This window comes from Talpa europaea (assembly GCF_964194135.1).
Source record: "Talpa europaea genome assembly, chromosome: 4".
NCBI lineage: Eukaryota > Metazoa > Chordata > Mammalia > Eulipotyphla > Talpidae > Talpa > Talpa europaea.
The window spans coordinates 37,756,384-37,774,129 of NC_140070.1; the positions used below are offsets into that span (position 1 = coordinate 37,756,384).

Genomic DNA, 17,746 nt, shown 5'->3' on the forward strand with positions numbered 1-17,746 from the left:
TGATTAGAGGGACTCAGGCCCCTGCTTTGCTTAAAAGGTTCCCCAAAATAGGTAACTTTGTAAGTGCTCCAGTCTTGGAGTTCGAGAAGTGGAAAGTACCCTGTCTTTGGCTTAAGAAGAGGGTCACAGGAGTCGCTCAGGTAGGGTTACAACCCAGTCAGACGGCGCCCCAGGATCCCAAGTGAGGGGCGGCCGGTGTTACCCGCAACCGAGGACCCACTAGCGTTTAAAGGGGGCATCAGTGAAAACCTGGATCGAGGATCGCTCGGCCTGGAGCGGCAAGAGTTATCCTGCCTTCCCCAAATCTCCTTTCCGAGTCTTCGCCTGAGCTCAGGCTGGAGCGCAAACTGAAAGTGAAAAACGGCCGGGCTGCAATCAGCAGAGTTAATTAACCTCCTTCACCGTGACGAGGTGAGTGCGAATCCCGGGGTGTTTTCTAGTTTGAGTGATAGCTTGATGTGGGCAGCGTCTTGATGCCGGGACGCAAAAGCGGACTTTTCTGCTGTCCATGGACGCTGAGATGCTGCCGGCCAGAACCACAGTGCGCTGTGCCCAGAGTGGAGTGCAGGCAGAGAAGGACGGAGTGGTGTGCGGAAAAAGAATCCAAGTCTGTGCGGGAAGACCTCGGGCAGCACTTTCCGGAGACACTGCTGTCTGGCTGCTGAGAAAGCGCGGGTGGGAGGCCGGGGACGCGCCGGAGCCTCGGCTGGAACCCCGGGGCGCGCGGCCCCTGGCCTGCGCCCGCAGCCTGGCAACCGAGGTGCCCGCGTCTCCAGGAGGCCCGGATCTGCCCTTTCCAGCCTCACCAGTTCTCGAACCCAGTTCTGCCTTTGTGTATTGTGAATTGCTTCGTTCATCCAGACTTCACTGAGAATCACTTGTTGCTAGAAGTCAGTGCGCTGAAGTAGCAGCGATTCTGGCTTTCCAGCAGTCGAGAGCATTGAGTTTTGGGGGAAGAAAATGGCCCGGGAGAGTCCCCAGGACATCAGGCTCTGGTCATCAATATGCAAACCATTTCTTGGCATTTTTGTACTCCATTAGCGCCCTGCCCACTCCCCGCCCCTAGGCATTTTATGTAAGTAATAGAAATCCGCTATATTTAGAGATTTGTGTGATTTAAAAACATTTTTCTGGAAATCTTTTAATGAACCCTTAACAATAATACAATATGGTACACATGCCACACAAAAATGACTTTCTTACCACTACTACTCCGACAGACATGCAAGTCTTGACTTGGGATTGTTCATTTCATCTGTTATGCATCGGTTATGCACTCTGACCCCGTACACTTTTGAGTATGGTAAGGTGGGTTTCAGGATCATCTTCTCCGTCTACATATTTCCTTCTCTCAATGAGACACCCCGGGAAATCATGACCAATCTTGAGCTTGCTAGTGATGTCACACTACAGCTAGGCCATTGTGATGTATCTCCAACGGAGACAGTTCAAGTGGGACCTGGCCATTTGCATTGAAGAAGCAGCCTAGGATTTTGCAAACTACCGAGCCACCAATTTAGACAGCATACTCACCTCAATTGTAGAAATTTCTCCTGCCTGCAAGACTGAGGCAGCATCAGAGGATCCTTAAGGTCTGCTCCATTTTTGAAATTGATGCAGTAAAGCCTCATTGCTGGCCTCTTCCTAGGTGGCAGTGTTTAACGTGAATTAAATACAGTCTCAATTATTACTGTTTTTTTTTTTATGGCTCATCGTTTATTTTTCTATTTTAAGAAAGTAAGTTTTCAACTTTTATTTTATAAATAGAATATTTTTGAAAAAATAACAAACTGGGAGAAGTTTAGGAAATAAGGAAGATAGTATGGACCAACAGTAATGTTATTCTTATGTAGGTAAGTTTTGCTCAGTGTGCAGACATTTCCAACTTCTATGAAATGCTTTCAGAATTTGGATTGCAAAGAAATGAATACCTAGTTAAAAAAACCTCTTTTGGTAAGAAATGAATACCTAGCTAAAAAACCAGCATTGTATGATAAATATCTGTACATTAATTATTTCTACACTGAATTTTTGCTATAGTGTTCCTAAACATGGCTTTTTGAAAATCAAAAAAAAAAAATAAGTTTATTTATAATGTTTTAAAGGTATTTATTTGAGAATAAAATTTGAGTTTTCAAAAGTTAATGTTGAATTACTAAATTGGAGGATGAGGATAAAGCAATTCTAAACTTGTTCTAGAGAAGTATTTTTATTTTATTTTCCCAGAAATCTTAGTTTGTGATAACTCAGGTAGTCTTGATTACTGTTTCTTTACTTGATTGATTTTTCTTCTATTGAGAGGTTTTATTCCTGGATTCTACTCATGGGAGCAGAGAGCTTAATTTTGGGATGAAACTTCAGAAGATGGTCCAGTCCAGACTGTTGTCTTAGATCGGCTGTTACTACAGACATGCCCTAAGGCCTGGGTGATTGCTGAATGCTGTAAATCAAAATGCCATCTACCCTGGCTGGTTCTAATCTTTAGTAGTGGGTATTTAGCCACACTTTGATCCCTGAGACCCCCACTATACTTCTGACTTTGAGGTTATAACCTAAAATCCAGATTCTTTGTAAAGTTCCATATGAAAAAATCCTATAAAGACTTAAAAAGGTCCCAAGACATACCTGATCTATGTGGTAATTTAACAGGGTAGTTAGTCCCCAGGAAAGGGGAAGGTTTTAGGTTTCCTGTTCCACCCAAAGGAGGGTGGAGCTGAGTCAGGGAGAGAAGAAGCTGCAGAGGAGGTTGAGGAAGGAAGGAAGCAGGATGGAGAGCCAGGAGGGGACCTGGAGGAGGCACATGGAGCCACGTGAAGAAACTGTGTTTGTCTTTTGGTCGTGGACTGGGTGACACAGATGTGGGTGAGAGACCCGTGGGGAGGTGACAATGGCAGTTTTTGTCTAAATTTTAATTTTGCTCTTTTTCTCCAGACTTGTCTGATTGTTTTTAAATTTTTTTTATGGGTCCCCACTGTAAAGTGTTTTAGACTTGTGGCAGGCTTTGGGGCCTTGCTCTGGGCCAATTCCATTTGGATGGAGTTTTACCCACGAGGGGACGGGTAACTTTGGGTGCTTGATTTAGAAACTAGATTCTTTGCCTTTCTTGTATTGTTTTTTAATTGTATTAAAGTTTCTTCCCATTAAAGTCTCATATGTTTTGTGTTGATGTGGCGGATGGCAGAACCATATAGAGTAGGCAGGTTTGCGGGGCCTGGGCTGCCCCTCTCCCTGTCCTGTAACAGTAACAGTAAAAATATACTCAGATTCTCTCTCCATTTTTTGTTTTCCTTTATTCCTGACTCTTGTAACCTTAAGTTGTCATTGTTTTCCACATCTCTTTTGACTTATCTTGGAGTCAGTTAATCTGACTTCTAAATCCACTTTACCTTTAAGAAATATGAACTTAGGCAAATCACTTAAACTTGCTGACCCTTGGTTTCCTTATTTGTGGAAACTGAGAATAATACCTGCCTTGTTGACTTTACAAAGTGATTGTCAATAAGATTGAGCAGAGTAATAATATTGGGTAATCTTTTAAAAATGATTAAATAGTTTTATGCCCGTTTAATGTGGTAGTGTTTCACAATAGCCAAGATGTGGAAACAGTCTATATATCCATTTATAGATGAATGGATAAAGAAAATGCACAAACATAGAGTGCAATATTATTCAACGTTAAAAAAGAAGAAACTTGCAATATGCAACATGGATGAACCTTGAAGACATTAGGCTAAGGGAAATAAGTCAATCCAGAAGTATATGCTGTATGATTCCATGTTTATGAGATATTTTAAATAGTCAAACTCATGGAGTCAGAAGGTAGAATGGTAGTTGCCGGGAGTTGGGGGAGGGGACAATGGGAAGTTGCTCATCAGCAGGTATAAAGTCTCAATTATACAAAATGAACACATTATAGAGACCTGTATGACATTGCACATATAGCTAACAATACCTATTGTACACTTCAAATTTTGTTAAAATGGTAGAGGTCATAGAAAATGTTCTTAACTACAATATAATTACATTAAAAAATGAAATGGTAATATTATTTTATTATCTCATCTGGATTAGATTAATTATATCTATAATAAATTGCTTTTGCATACAAAATGAAAATTTGATAATATGATAAAATTTGATAATCTGCAAGGAGAAGAATGGTTAATATTTCTTGTTTACTATGAGGAAACTTAGGCATAGATTGATTTAGTAACTTGTCCAAAAGTATGTTGTATAAAGTGACAGAGTTAGGATTGGAGCCCAAAATGCAAGCTCTACATTTTATGTATTAATAGCTACTACAATCTGCTAAGTAGAAGGAAAAGTACTTTTCAGGCTCTTATGGGTTTTTGTTACTTTTTTCTCTGGTATACCAGCTGATAGAAAGCTATTCTGCACAAGTGTTGTTTTTTTTTTTTCCTTTTTCTTTGATTTGGGCAGATAACTTGTGGTAGCATTATTAGTTAGCATTATTTTATAGTTGTAGTGTTAAAGCATAGAAAATAATGCATGGATTTCAGAGTCTGACCAATTTCTTGTAATATTAATCAAAGTTAAAATTTTGCTTAAAACAGATGTCTGATCAAGAAGATGTGATATATATACAAGATGGAATACTATTCAGCAATCAAGAAAGATAAATTCATGCCATTTGCATCAAGGTGGATGGAGCTGGAGGGATTATGCTCAGTGAAATAAGTCAGAAGGAAAAAGAACAATATCAGATGATCTCACTTATAGGAAGAATATGGGGGAACAAAATAAGGGATGGGGGGAAAGACAAAACTAGAAGGCAACTATAAACTAAAGACTTTCAGCAGGGGATGGGGAGGGGGAGGGAGAAGGATTAAAACAGAGGAGGATGGAGAAGGGAAGAGCACAAGAGACTGTAGAGTTATGGAGATGGTTCACAGGTCACTTGGTGGTGGGAATTTTATGGGGACTACACCTGAGAGAAGAAAGCAAACTATCCAAGAATGAATAATGATGTAAAAAATATGTATAGAAATAAATAGAAAAAAGAATTTGCACACGTTACTTTACATCCTTCAAATTCAATTTTCTTATCCATAAAGATAAGGATAGTAATTGGAATCCCAATTACTTTGGAATTTGAGCAGCAACATACTTTATATGAATTATTGTCACTTTCCTCTTAAAGATACCATTTATAACAATATTTTAAATAAGAATAGCAAATATTTATTGGATTTTTATCATGGATCAGATTTTGAAATAAATGTTCACCAATCTTATCTCATTTACTTCTCATAGTAAATGACTGTAGATCTCTCACTCTCCTCTAAGGGTCTTTTAACCTGGAACAAGTCACTTAACCTCTTTGGTCTTGTTTTGCCCACCTACGAGTGATATATTAGGCTATGATAATGAAGCTTCTTTTTGGGTTTAAAGTTTTGGGTTTCTGTATGATAACACTGCAAGACTACATTTTTTATATTTTCTGCAGGGTGACTAAAAGATTATTCATTTGTTTCAGAATGGTTTGATGCCTTCTGTTTGAGGAATCTCCAGCTGCTCTGATGATAGCTTAAGAAGACTGCATGCTGTTCCCTCTCGATGCCAAGCCGGGCTCAGTCAGAACCCCAGATCTCAGTCTTTCATGGAGACCAGGTCCCAGCAAGAAGGGCCATGGAGGAAATTGGCACCCAGATGGCTCCTCTGTGTGAAGCTTTTTCGGGCTCTGGGTTGATTGAAGAACAGCTGGTAACTAGGCCAGCCCTCTGTCAGGCACCTGGGGCAGAGCAGCATGGTGCGCCTTCAAAGGAGGCGGCTCTGGGCATCTTGCCTGTGCATCACAGCTACCGTCTTTCTGCTTGTCACACTCCAGGTACCAAGGATTTGGGTTTTATAGTCTTGATTTCTTTGCCCCTACCCTTGCTCCTGCCCTGTCCTCTTCTAACTCCAAGTACCTTACCTTTTTTTTTTTTAAGATTTATTTATTTATTTATACAAGCACTGGGTACAGTCAGAAAATTGGGAGGGTGAGAGAATTCAGAGTCAGAGAGGGAAACATAACAGGCAGACCGATGAAATGCACTGCTGAGGGGAGCAGCGGGCAGCAGGAGAGGTCTGCTGCGCCATGTGGGACCCTCGCCCAGTGGCCGGGAATCAAACCAGCGCTGCAGAGGCTGCAGGCAGCTTCGCAGCCCAGCGCTCAACTGCTGTGCCACTGGGGAGGCCCCAAGTACCTTACTTTTTGCTTTATCTCTCAGGATCAGGGTTTTCTGTCCCAGTTAGGGAAAATGTTTTTCTTTTTAAACAGATGAAATTGAGATTTAATGAATATGTCAGATAGAAACAAAGTCTGTGACATAGAGGATCAGTTTGTGACTCTTGTAGGGTCCTGGTAGGAATAGAAAGTAAAACTCAGTTTGTCTTGTTGCATCAAAATTGGATGACTTCCTCAAAATGTTCACAGTCACCTATGAAAGATGGCTTTCTTGAATAATCAAGAACTCCTTTGAGAATAAGAAATCTAAATCTTGTAGTACATTCAGAACACAAACATCTGGATTGGTAAATTTGTCATTCTTGACATACTCTGGAGATCAATGACTGTGTGGGCCTGAGTGAACTAAAACATTTTGTCAGTCCTCCCATTTCTTTTACGTGGCTATTCTGAATGTCATTTTTGCTGATTGCAAATTAAAGTAAAAGTTACGCAGTGATAGTAAAATTATATATGTATATTATATGCAAAATATGTAAAAGTCATGCAATGATAGTAAAATTATGCATGTAATTATATATAGATATACATATATAGGTATACATATATATCTATACATACATATATATACAGTTCAGATGTATTTATCACCTGTTAAAATACCAGTGGTCCAATTTGAAAGTCAAAGGTCTTTTAAAGATTATGTGTGGATATGAGTATTTCAGGTGTGGAGCTGATGGCAATGAAGGTATTTTCTGTTTTTTTTTTTTTTTTCCCATGCTATAGGATCTCCCTTTTGATTTTGATTGACTGAGATAATGCTATAAACACACTTTGGGATTTGGTCAGAGGGGGTCTTGACTCCCTTCTTGTCTATCTTAAAGGTATCCCAGGGCCTGCTTTTGCAGGAGTTGCTGGAGTTTTCTGCTTCTTTCTATAAGAAGTTATCAATGAGCTTTGACCTACTCGACATTTACTTATTCCAGTTATAAGGAATGTCTAAGCTAAGAGTTTTATTTTTGATGTTGGCATAAATTGCCATGTTTTTGACATGCATGCCTTCAGAGTATGCAACTCAATATGATTACTGGAATAAACCTTTGTTGACACCTTGATTTTAGCCTAGTAAGACTTGTTTCAGATTTCTGAGCTCCAGGATTGTATAGTCATAAATTTGTGTTGGTTGAACTTGTTGACTATGTGGTAATCTGTTACAGCAGCAAAACAAAACTAAAAAATAATAAGAGGCTAAATCATCAAGATGAATGTGAGATATGCCAAAAAGAAATGAAATGATCTAACTCTAGTAATAATTATCCTCTTTTAGGTAGTGATTGAGCTGGGCAAATTTGAAAGGAAGAAGTTTAAAAATTCCAATTTGCGAGATGGACATCCAAAGAAAGAGGCTACACATCTCTATTCATTTCTTAACAAGGAAGCACTGACCCTGAATAGAAAAAAAAAAATGGAAACTGATGACTATCCCATTATGGTATGGTGGTCCCCACTGACTGGGGAAACTGGAAGGCTAGGGCAGTGCGGGACAGATGCTTGTTTCTTCACCATCAATAGGACCTACCTCCACCATCGCATGACCAAAGCATTCCTCTTCTATGGTAAGCATTTCTCTTTATTTTCTGACATCTTACTTAGCTCTGTAAATCTGAGCTCCTTCTTTATCTCCTAAGGAAAAAGTGGCAGAGAAATCATCTTCCTCTTTCTTGGTTTATGTCTTCATTTTGGTGTGTTCTGAAAAAGATTCATGCTAGTTATATGTTTAGAGACCTTATGGGCATGGAAATGTGTTTATTTCACCCTTGCGTTCTTTGATGGTTTGGCTCAGCATAGAATCTGAGGTTGGAAATTCTTTTATTTTAGAATGTTCAAGCTATTTTCCCTTTGTCCTTTAGCTTTTAGTGTTACTGATGAGGAATTCACATCAATTTTTTGATTCCCCATCTTTTGTGTGTCATGTGATTTCTGTCTCCCTCTCCCTTACCTGGAAAACAGCTTGGAAATTCAGTAATGGTTGCTCTAGGTTGGGACTGTTTCATTTTATTGATGTGAGCACTCAAATATCGGTTGTCAGGAAGCCTACAAAGCAGTTTTTAACTTGGTGACTTTTTCAGGACTTACAGGTTCACACACTTAACTTTATCAGCACATGAAGACTTGATTCTTCTCACAGGGATGACTTGCCTTCAACCATATTCCTACCAGACTGATGAGTCAACCAGAATATTTCTTGTTGGTGTTCAAATATCAGATTTTGTTACCTTCCAGCTCCTAAAGCCATCAGTGACTCCCACTGGGAACTGAATGAACTGAATGTGCCCTGTTTTTATTATCCTGCCCTTCAGGGCTCTATGTAATATGACTCCAACCTGACTTCTAAACTTAAAGACTGTGAGTATTTCAACTAAAGTGTGAATAAAGTTCCCATTGGAAATGCCACTGTTTTAGGCATAAGCCACAAATATTCCTAACTTAGCACCATTGTTCATTCAGTTTCTATATCCTACAGTGCCTTTTTTGTAATTGTGTTGTCAGAATAGTCTATCGAATTCCTACCATTTGTTTGGCAATATGAATGAAGGGGATGATTATTCTGAAATAAAGATATTACCCAAGTATAATACAAAGGAAAAGATGAAGAGCATACATATACACACATACACACACACGCCCAGAGAGAAATGTCCACAAATCTTGTGGAATTTCAAAGAATGAGAACCCAAATGAAGGATCAAAAAAGACTTCAAAGACTTCCTTTATAAGAGAGGAGAAATTTGAAGTGGGCCTTGAAGGACAGTGGAATTAAATTATGTTGTGATTGAGGGATATTTCATTATGAAGAACAGTATGAATGGGCTCAAGGAAGTATAAAATTATGGGTAATGTCTGAGGTAAAGCAAGATTATAGCACAATTTTGTGTAAGAGAGAGATAAGAATAGAGGGATGTATTGATTCCAGAGCATGGGCAACCTTGAACATTGGCTTAATATTTTGCATCAAATCGGAGGATGATGATCCCCTGATTGTTGAAAGGCCTTTTAAAAACCAACTCAGGGGCCTCCCCTGTGGCGCAGCGGTTGAGCACTGGGTTGCAAAGCTGCCCGCAGCCTTTGCAGCGCCGGTTCGATCCCCGGCTGCTCCCTGGCCACCGGAGGAGGGTCCCACATGGCGTGCAGACCTCTCCTGCCGCCCACTGCTTCCCTCAGCAGTGTACTTCGGTCCTTCCGCCTGCTGTGCTCCCCACTCTGGCTCTGGTGAATTCTCTCACCCTCCCGCGCTTCTGACTGTACCTAGTGCTTGTATAAATAAATAAATATATCTTTAAAAAAAATAAAAAATAAAAACCAACTCAAATGTAACACCTCTGCATCACTGGTCCCCTTCCACCAGAGGTAGCTTCTGTTCTCTAAATGTTTGTGGAGTATTTTATAGCTCTTTAATGCCATTTAATTCAACACCTACTAAATGCTAGGCACAGTGCCAGTCATGAAGAAAAAAGAAAATAAGGCAATTATGGCATTTGGTTTTGTTGTGTATGATCTTGTCTTTCTTATAGAGCATTAAGTTCTCGAAGACAGGGCAGAATCACAGTTCATCTTTGTATCTCTCACCCCCCAACTACCACAGTGCTCTTCACATGGTAGGTGCTCAGGAAATATTCATAGAGATTTATAGCCATAAAGGACTTGAGCAGTCCAACCTCCTATTTGTAAAGGTGAGAAGCCCCAGGCTCAGCAAGGTTTGGGATGTGCCAGGAATACAGAGACGTTAGCAGCAGTGTTAGTTGGAGAACCACGGTGTCTGATACTAAATCCAGCTCCTTTTCGCCACTTCCATATTTGGATGTACACCCGTGAGTGGAGACGTGAGCCGATGCCTCGACTGTATTCATATGTGAATATTATACTCGTGAGTATAATTAAACCGGGATGTTTGAATTTTGGAATTGCTTAAGGTGCATGCCTTGAACAACCAAATTAGAAATTCAGTTCACTAATAAGGTCTGTTGATTAAAATAGAATGAAGACAATACACTTTCCTGTCTGATGGTTCCAAATTCTAATTAAGTAGGTCACTTAAAACTGCAAATGTGACATTGGTGCAGCAGGATTGAAAAAGAAAAGGCAGGATAAATGATTCAGGTATCAAAAGGTGGCCTAATTAAGGAAAATGGAATTTCAAGGATTATGTGACCTTGAAGTTTTTTTAAGTTTTTGATTTTGTTTGGTATCTTTGTAGATTTCTTTTTTCCTTTCTTTCTTTCTTTCTTTCTTTCTTTCTTTCTTTCTTTCTTTCTTTCTTTCTTTCTTTCTTTCTTTCTTTCTTTCTTTCTTTCTTTCTTTCTTTCTTTCTTTCTTTCTTTCTTTCTTTCTTTCTTTCTTTCTTTCTTTCTTTCTTTCTTTCTTTCTTTCTTTCTTTCTTTCTTTCTTTCTTTCTTTCTTTCTTTCTTTCTTTCTTTCTTTCTTTCTTTCTCTCTTTCTTTCTCTCTTTCTTTCTCTCTCTCTCTCTCTCTCTCTCTCTCTCTCTCTTTCTCTCTTTCTCTCTTTCTCTCTTTCTCTCTTTCTTTCTTTCTTTCTTTCTTTCTTTCTTTCTTTCTTTCTTTCTTTCTTTCTTTCTTTCTTTCTTTCTTTCTTTCTTTCTTTCTTTCTTTCTTTCTTTCTTTCTTTCTTTCTTTCTTTCTTTCTCTCTCTCTCTCTCTCTCTCGTATATATGTATTTCATTTAATTAATGTGGACACATTTTTGGAAGTAATAGCTATAAACTTAAACCAGTGAAATACTGTTTTAAGCCATATGAGACATGCAAGGATTTAGCTACATCAACAATTTTCTGAAATAAAAATTTAGTAGTCACAAATGAATAAATTATTTGTAGCCAAAAAATCCATTACTGTTGGAAACTATTACTTTAGTGATTGAAAAAAAATAGGACCTACATTTTAAATTTTTTCTTGAAAGATGTGTCTCATAAAGGAGGGGTTGGTGTCTCCTTGATGAGGATAAGGGTAGTTAGAGTAGGGAGCTACTTATGCTTTAGGTGACTTTCTAAGGAGAAGTTTTAGTAAATATAGGCACATATAGAGAAAGAAAAAAATAGCCTACTGAAATACTGTTTTTTCTTCAGGAATATGAATAATAGCATACCTTGTTGAAATCTGGAGGTTATGGGGTTGGCCTGTCTCAAAGGACTGGGTTCTGCGTAATCAGAAGTCCTGGTACCTTCACCCTTATAGGCAGCTCCTGTTCCTCTCCTCATCCCCATGAGGAGATCTCATTTGCTTTACAGAATAGCCTCATAGGTTGGAATTAAAGCTACTTTAATAAGTGGATACTAAAACACAGAGTTAAAGAGCTTGTCCTCGGTCACTTATATAGGTGGTATGATCTTAATAGAAAAATGTGAATCCAAATTATATTACCAACCTTGCAGAAGATTTGGAATAAAGGAATAATCAGAGATGGGTAGTATCATTCAGGAAGACTTCTTGAAGGACATGTAATGAGACAGGTTTTGAAAAAAGAGGCTGTGGATAGAAGAGTGTGGTGAGATTCAGACATGGAAGTGTCATGAGCAGAGCAATAAAAATCAACATTATGGTAAACTCTGACCCAACATATTAATATTCACCATCCCTTAACTAACAACCATGACAGTCTAACAAGAGCTTCAGCTTTTGTGCTCACTCTTAGGGAATGGACAATTTTTTTTTGAAGATTTTTATTTATTTATGCATACAAGAACGGGGGTACAGGCCAGAGGTGTGGGTGGTGAAGAGGATTCACCAGAGACAGAGTGGGGAACAGAATAGGCAGATCCACTGAAATACACTGCTGAGGGGAGCAGCGGGAGAGTCAGGAGAGGTCTGCTGTGCCATGTGGGTAGCTCCCTGGCTGGGGAACAAACTTGAGCTGCAGTGGCTGCAGTTAGCTTCATAGGTTGCATCTTAACTCCTTGTGCCACCAGGGAGGCCCGGGAATGGACAATTTTATGGTCACTTTCAATTACAAACCAATTTCAAACTTAGTCGATGGAATATTGGCCGCATGTACAATAGAATCCCGACTCTGAAAGTGCCTCGTGTAATTTTTTTTTTTGTCTCCAGTTTGGACTCGTCTGTGCTGCAAGGGAATAGGGAACACAAGAGAAGGGGCTGTGGTCTCTGCTTTTTACACTTCTCTCATTCCCTTTCTCCTTCTCTCACAAGCTGCCTTGGAACCAGTGAAAGTTGCCATGAGGAGAGTGGGGAGAATTAGGGAGCTGAAACATTTTTTCCTTGGATTGTGACTTCATGTCCTCTGAACCAGGCTGATGGTTAGAGCTGGCTGGCATCCTTGAGCGGGCCTAGCAGATGAATAAAGAATACTTTTTCTTCTCTGGTGCATTTTCATGGCATTTGGGGTTTCCCTGCTGGCTATCATAGTGTCCCTCCCCAGGAAGCTGTGTCTCTGAGCTGCAGTCACGTGGGACAGTTTCCCGCTCCTGGCAGAACATACTCGCTTCTTGTAGAACGTACTCGCTTCTTCCTGCTGAGGTCTCTTTGTCCCTCTTACTACTTTATTAGGAGGACCTGAGATTCCTCAGGTTCTCACATCTGTATATGGGAAGTGCTCAGCTGCCTCTTGCCCCGACTCCTTGGGAGTGTAGGAGAGAGCCCTGACTCCTTGGCAGTGCAGAAAGAGCAGCCCTCCTCTTTGCAGCCATCTCCCTGGTCCCTCTAGATTTTCCTGGGGAGATGAGTGGGGGAATTGGACCCTTGCTCACAGTATTCTTGGACTTCCTCAGACATGAGTCTTCTAGGCCTCTAAGTTGCAAGAACATACTGCAGAGCTCTCTAGTAAGCTCTTTTGAAGCAGGGATTCCAAACAGGGCAACAGCCGTCCTCACAGAAACTCTTCTGTAGTCTCACAAACTTCTTTCTTTTACCTCTTTCTATGTTGTTGACCTTGTTAAGGAATCCAAGAATCATAGAATAGGATCTGCTCATTCCCTTTATAAATTCTGCGACTCGGGTAAGTATAGTTTTTGTCTCACAGTCACTAAGAGACAAAGTCTCAGTTTTCCAAGATTCACTTAAATAGTGTCTGTAGAGTCACTATTTGTGGGGCCACTTCCTTTGAGTTGGAGACGCACAGAAAACAAACAGGTACAGTTTAATGTGGTTGGTTGATTGATAACAGCCTCCATGGGTTTCCTTGTGTGGCCGTCCCTAGTCATCCTGACTATGCTGGGCATCTCCTAAGACTTCATGGGCGGCCTATTTGTGAGCTGTTCTCAGGGGAGCAGGTAACTTGTTACGAGCATGCCAGATTGAGATTTATTTGGGAGATGGCAAAGAAATGGACTTTATTGGACTGTGTGGACAGTAACAAAGTTGAACATAAAGAAGCTCATGACTGGATGATAAATTATATGTATGTGTGTATCTATCTTTCTAAGACTTGAGAATTCATGCCATTCCTTGTTTTGCTTTAGATGGGTGGTTCTCAAGCGCATCCTGAGTACAGGTTAGGAACCAGCAAACAAGCAAAACCCTAATTCCCTGGCTCCATTCCATAATATTATTCAGAGTCTCTAGTGTTGGAAACTCATAATATGACAGCTACATGTCACTTTGTGCAAATGGGGCACTGGTTTGAGATGCATTTGTAGGGCATTAGGAAGGTGTGGGAGAAGGGCCAGAGATTTGACTCAAATTTTCCAGAAAGAAAATGTAACCATGGAGCATTGGTTTGGCACAACAGTAAACATTGTTTATACTTGTTATAGTGAAAGTTGGACATGGAGACTTAATCTAAAGTGGGTTAGTAGGGAAGATGGATATGGGGAGGAAGGGGTGACAGAAGAGTTAAATCTGTATCTTCTGTAATAGCAAGAAAATGGGTTTCCTCTAAAACTGAAAAAAAAAAAAAACCCAAGAAATAGCACAATATGTATTTTATTTAGAGAGTTTTGAAATGTAAATGCAAATGAAACACCTGAAACAACTGGAGCGGTGACCTCTGGCAGTGGAAATAGGGAGTGGGGGTGGGGAAGGACATGTTCTCATTTTTAAAGCTATGTGCAAATATTAGTGCAATATAAATAAAAAATAATTATCAAAGACATCCTGTCTTAAGAGACAATTCAGTACAATGAGTATTAGCCATTATTAATAAGTTATCCAATTCCTAGAATTTTTTTTATTTATCAAGATATCTTTTGGGAAGTATTAATTATGCAAAGACATGAATATTTCTTATAGCTAAAGTACTCATTTCCTTCCATGAGAAAATCACATATTGATACTACTTGATTTTCAATTTCTACCTAAAAAATAAATCAGCTGAGTTTTGCTAGATTTCATTTGGTATAAAAGGACAAAGGCTTTAGAGCCTCATAATGTTAAGTTTTAAGCGTCAATCAGTCAAGAATAGGAATTTTCTTAGCCTTGTTTCTCACTGAGGCTCTCTCTTCCTTTCCATTCTTTTATAGCATGTGATAATGTTGAAATAAAAGGAGGAGCATAGGTGAATGAAGATATGAAGGCATTTTTTAGCTTAACCTTAAAAATCTGAAAGAAAGCCCAGGAATGACTAGTGCCAAAAGCTGGGTGCTTTCCTTGGGGCTGGCATCAGGAGGCAGTGGACAGATTTCATTACTGCAGTTTCAGCAGTTTGGTCAATGGATACGCTGGCACCCATCCAGTTCCCCGGGCAGATTCTCTGACACCCAGAAATACTCTGAGATAAGCGGGCAGGTCAGTTCTTCAGAACAGGCAGCCGCATGCATCTCTCACCTTTTTTTTTTAAATCTCATCTCAGATAAAGCCTTGCAGCTTTAATTGATGTGCTTCTCTTTGCTTCTGAAAAGAAAGTAACAAAACAAAACCGACTTAAACTGGAGAGTAAGTGCAGCAGGCCAGATTTTGCTTTCACAGTTTGATCCACCCATTTAGATCATTCTAGGGCATAGAATCAAGTCTTCTGACCTTTAAGATGGGGGAGCTCAGAGGAATCCTGGTTTGCTGCTCAAGAACAGTTTTGTGTTATATACTTGTTGCTATCCTAGAAATCTCTTGAAACATTAAAATTTTTGTTTATTTGTGGAAAAAAGAACCTCTCTGAAGGAAGGTAAGTACTAATGCAGTGCTGATATGTAAATGAAAAAGAAGAGAAGTGTTTATGAAATAATGATTAGGCAGATGGTCATTTAAATAGATTAAGGGGTAGAAGACTGGACTAACTTCATGGTTTGGGTCTGTATGAAAGTCCTCCAATTTTTAAAATGGAAATCATGTGCTACAATACTTGTGATTTGGGAGACTTTGAGAATGTCTCAGGATGTAGCCCTGCTGATGTCAGGCTCTGTTCACTCATCACACAGCTGGCATCTAAGAAACATCATATATGTAGTCCCTGCTGGGCGCTGGGCTGTAGTGGCAATCACAGCAGGCTCTCCCTTCAGGAGCTTACAGAATATGTTAGCAGGATATCAAAGAGGGCCAAGCATTTTGACTTAAGCAGAGTGATCAGGAGCTTCTCTGAGGACACAGCATTTTGTTGGGGGGAAAGAATGTCCTGAATGTACTCCACAAATACAGGTTTTATGGACTCCACCCCCACCCCAGATCAAAGAGATCCAAGATACCAAGGACTCTGTAGTCCCATATTGTCATCACCATCAGAGGGAGGATTACTGGGAACTGAGGGTGGAGTTAAGCAGCCACGCTTGGTATAAAACCAGACATGTGGGCCCTGGGGGTCTCTTGGCTTTTTCTGGCCTTTAGTGTGCTATTGGGGGGTCCCAGCTCAGCGAAAATAGTAGCACGTATTTACTAGTTTATTTCTCTCTCTTTCTCCCTGAGTTATTCCTTTCTTTATTTACCCTTTTTATGAATAAACCCTTTATCAACCTTTTTGTGTGTGCCTGCAGTTGAGTCTCATTATAAGTCCCTTTTAAGCGCATATGTGAGGATCCACAGTCAGGCAACCCACTTTACATTGGGGTTGCCCTGTAACAGTTTGAGGCTGAGACTTGAAAAATGGAAGGAGACAGAGGTGTGAAGCTAGAGAAAGTTAATTTCAGGTGTAGGGAACAGCTGATTCATGTAAAAGTGATGTGTTGGAGGGTCAGGGAGAAGGTCAGTGTCACAGGAATACCCTAGATTCTTTTTTAAATTATGCAATAAGCTTTGTTTTAGTTTTTATATTTTTTCTGTGTTCATATCATCTTTCTATAATTTTTCCCTTTACTGATGTAACATTGTTTTACAACACTTTATAGGATTTAGGGGAATAAGTCTATATACCTCCTCAGATATGTTACCACCCCCCCCCCCCATCTAAGGACCCAAAGTCTTTTAGCATAAACCATTGTGTCCCCTCCCTCCTTTGTTCTGACCTCACCCTCCTTTCCCCTCTAGTGGCCTCAATTCTGTAGTCAAATGTCTCAGGCTTAATTTGGTTTAGATTTTTTTTTTTTAAGATTTATTTATTTATAGAAGCATTGGGTACAGTCAGAAGCGCGGGAGGGTGAGAGAATTCACCAGAGCCAGAGCGGGGAGCAGAGCAGGCAGAAGGACCGAAGTACACTGCTGAGGGGAGCAGCGGGCGGCAGGAGAGGTCTGCGCGCCATGCGGGACCCTCCTCTGGTGGCCGGGGAGCAGCCGGGGATTGAACCGGCGCCGCAGAGGCTGCGGGCAGCTTTGCAACCCAGCGCTCAAGTGCTGTGCCACCGCCACTGGGGAGGCCCTATTTTGGTTTAGTTTTGACAGTTCCAATGCTTTTTGTTTTCTCTCTATTCCATATCTGAATGAAATCATCTGGTATTTGTCTTTCTCCTGACTTATTTCACTTAGCATAACCTCTTCCAGTTCCATTCATGTTGATGCACCACATCTTCTTAACCTGCTGCTCTCTCCATGGGCATTTGGAATGCTTAGATTGTAAGCAATTTTGTTTTGTTTTGTTCTGATTTATATTCCAAAAAATCCCTGTGGCCTCTTCATGGGGAATGAATTGGAATGCAAAAGTAGAAGCAAAACAGTAATTTCTATTAAATCTGTGGAAATGATAGTGCCCTGGACTAGAATAGGAGGTGGTGAAGAAGGAAAGAAATGTGCAGTTTTGAGATTTGATTTGAAGATAGAATTGATGTCTTGATGTGTTATTGGTATCTCTTTTCATATATGCAGGTATCCAAAGAGAAAGATTAACTGCATATTCATTTAACTTCTTGGCCCCTGAGAACTTTGTTTGACATCATGTTACCAACTTACCGCAACTGGGATACGTAAAAACCCACTGTAGTCATTCATTTCCTTCCTGATGGTTGAAGAAAAGATGTCAGTAATTTATTGATCACTAAATATTTTGCTTCCACAGGCCTATAAATATTTAATCCTTAAGGTTATTGACATCGACATATTTTACTTTTCTAAGTACAGACATCTAAATTTAATGTCTAAATCATTGGTAGCAATATATGTCAGTGGCATGCGAGGAGCAGTGATTAAAATCTAAACGTGCAGCCAGCAGTCATAGCATTCACTGCCAATACTT

The 17,746-nt window shown here is 40.0% G+C and overlaps 1 protein-coding gene across 1 annotated transcript in view; it reads left to right on the top strand.

The window, feature by feature from the left end:
- Positions 1–5,767: 5,767 nt before the first annotated feature.
- FUT10 (fucosyltransferase 10) overlaps positions 5,768–17,746 on the top strand; it is a gene marked incomplete at both ends in the record, with an annotated part of 54,425 nt that continues 42,446 nt past the window's right edge. The window contains 2 exons of the mRNA XM_084231155.1: positions 5,768–5,848; positions 7,518–7,806. Coding sequence (XP_084087281.1) covers positions 5,768–5,848; positions 7,518–7,806 — 370 coding nt within the window. The remainder of the gene's footprint in view (positions 5,849–7,517; positions 7,807–17,746) is intronic.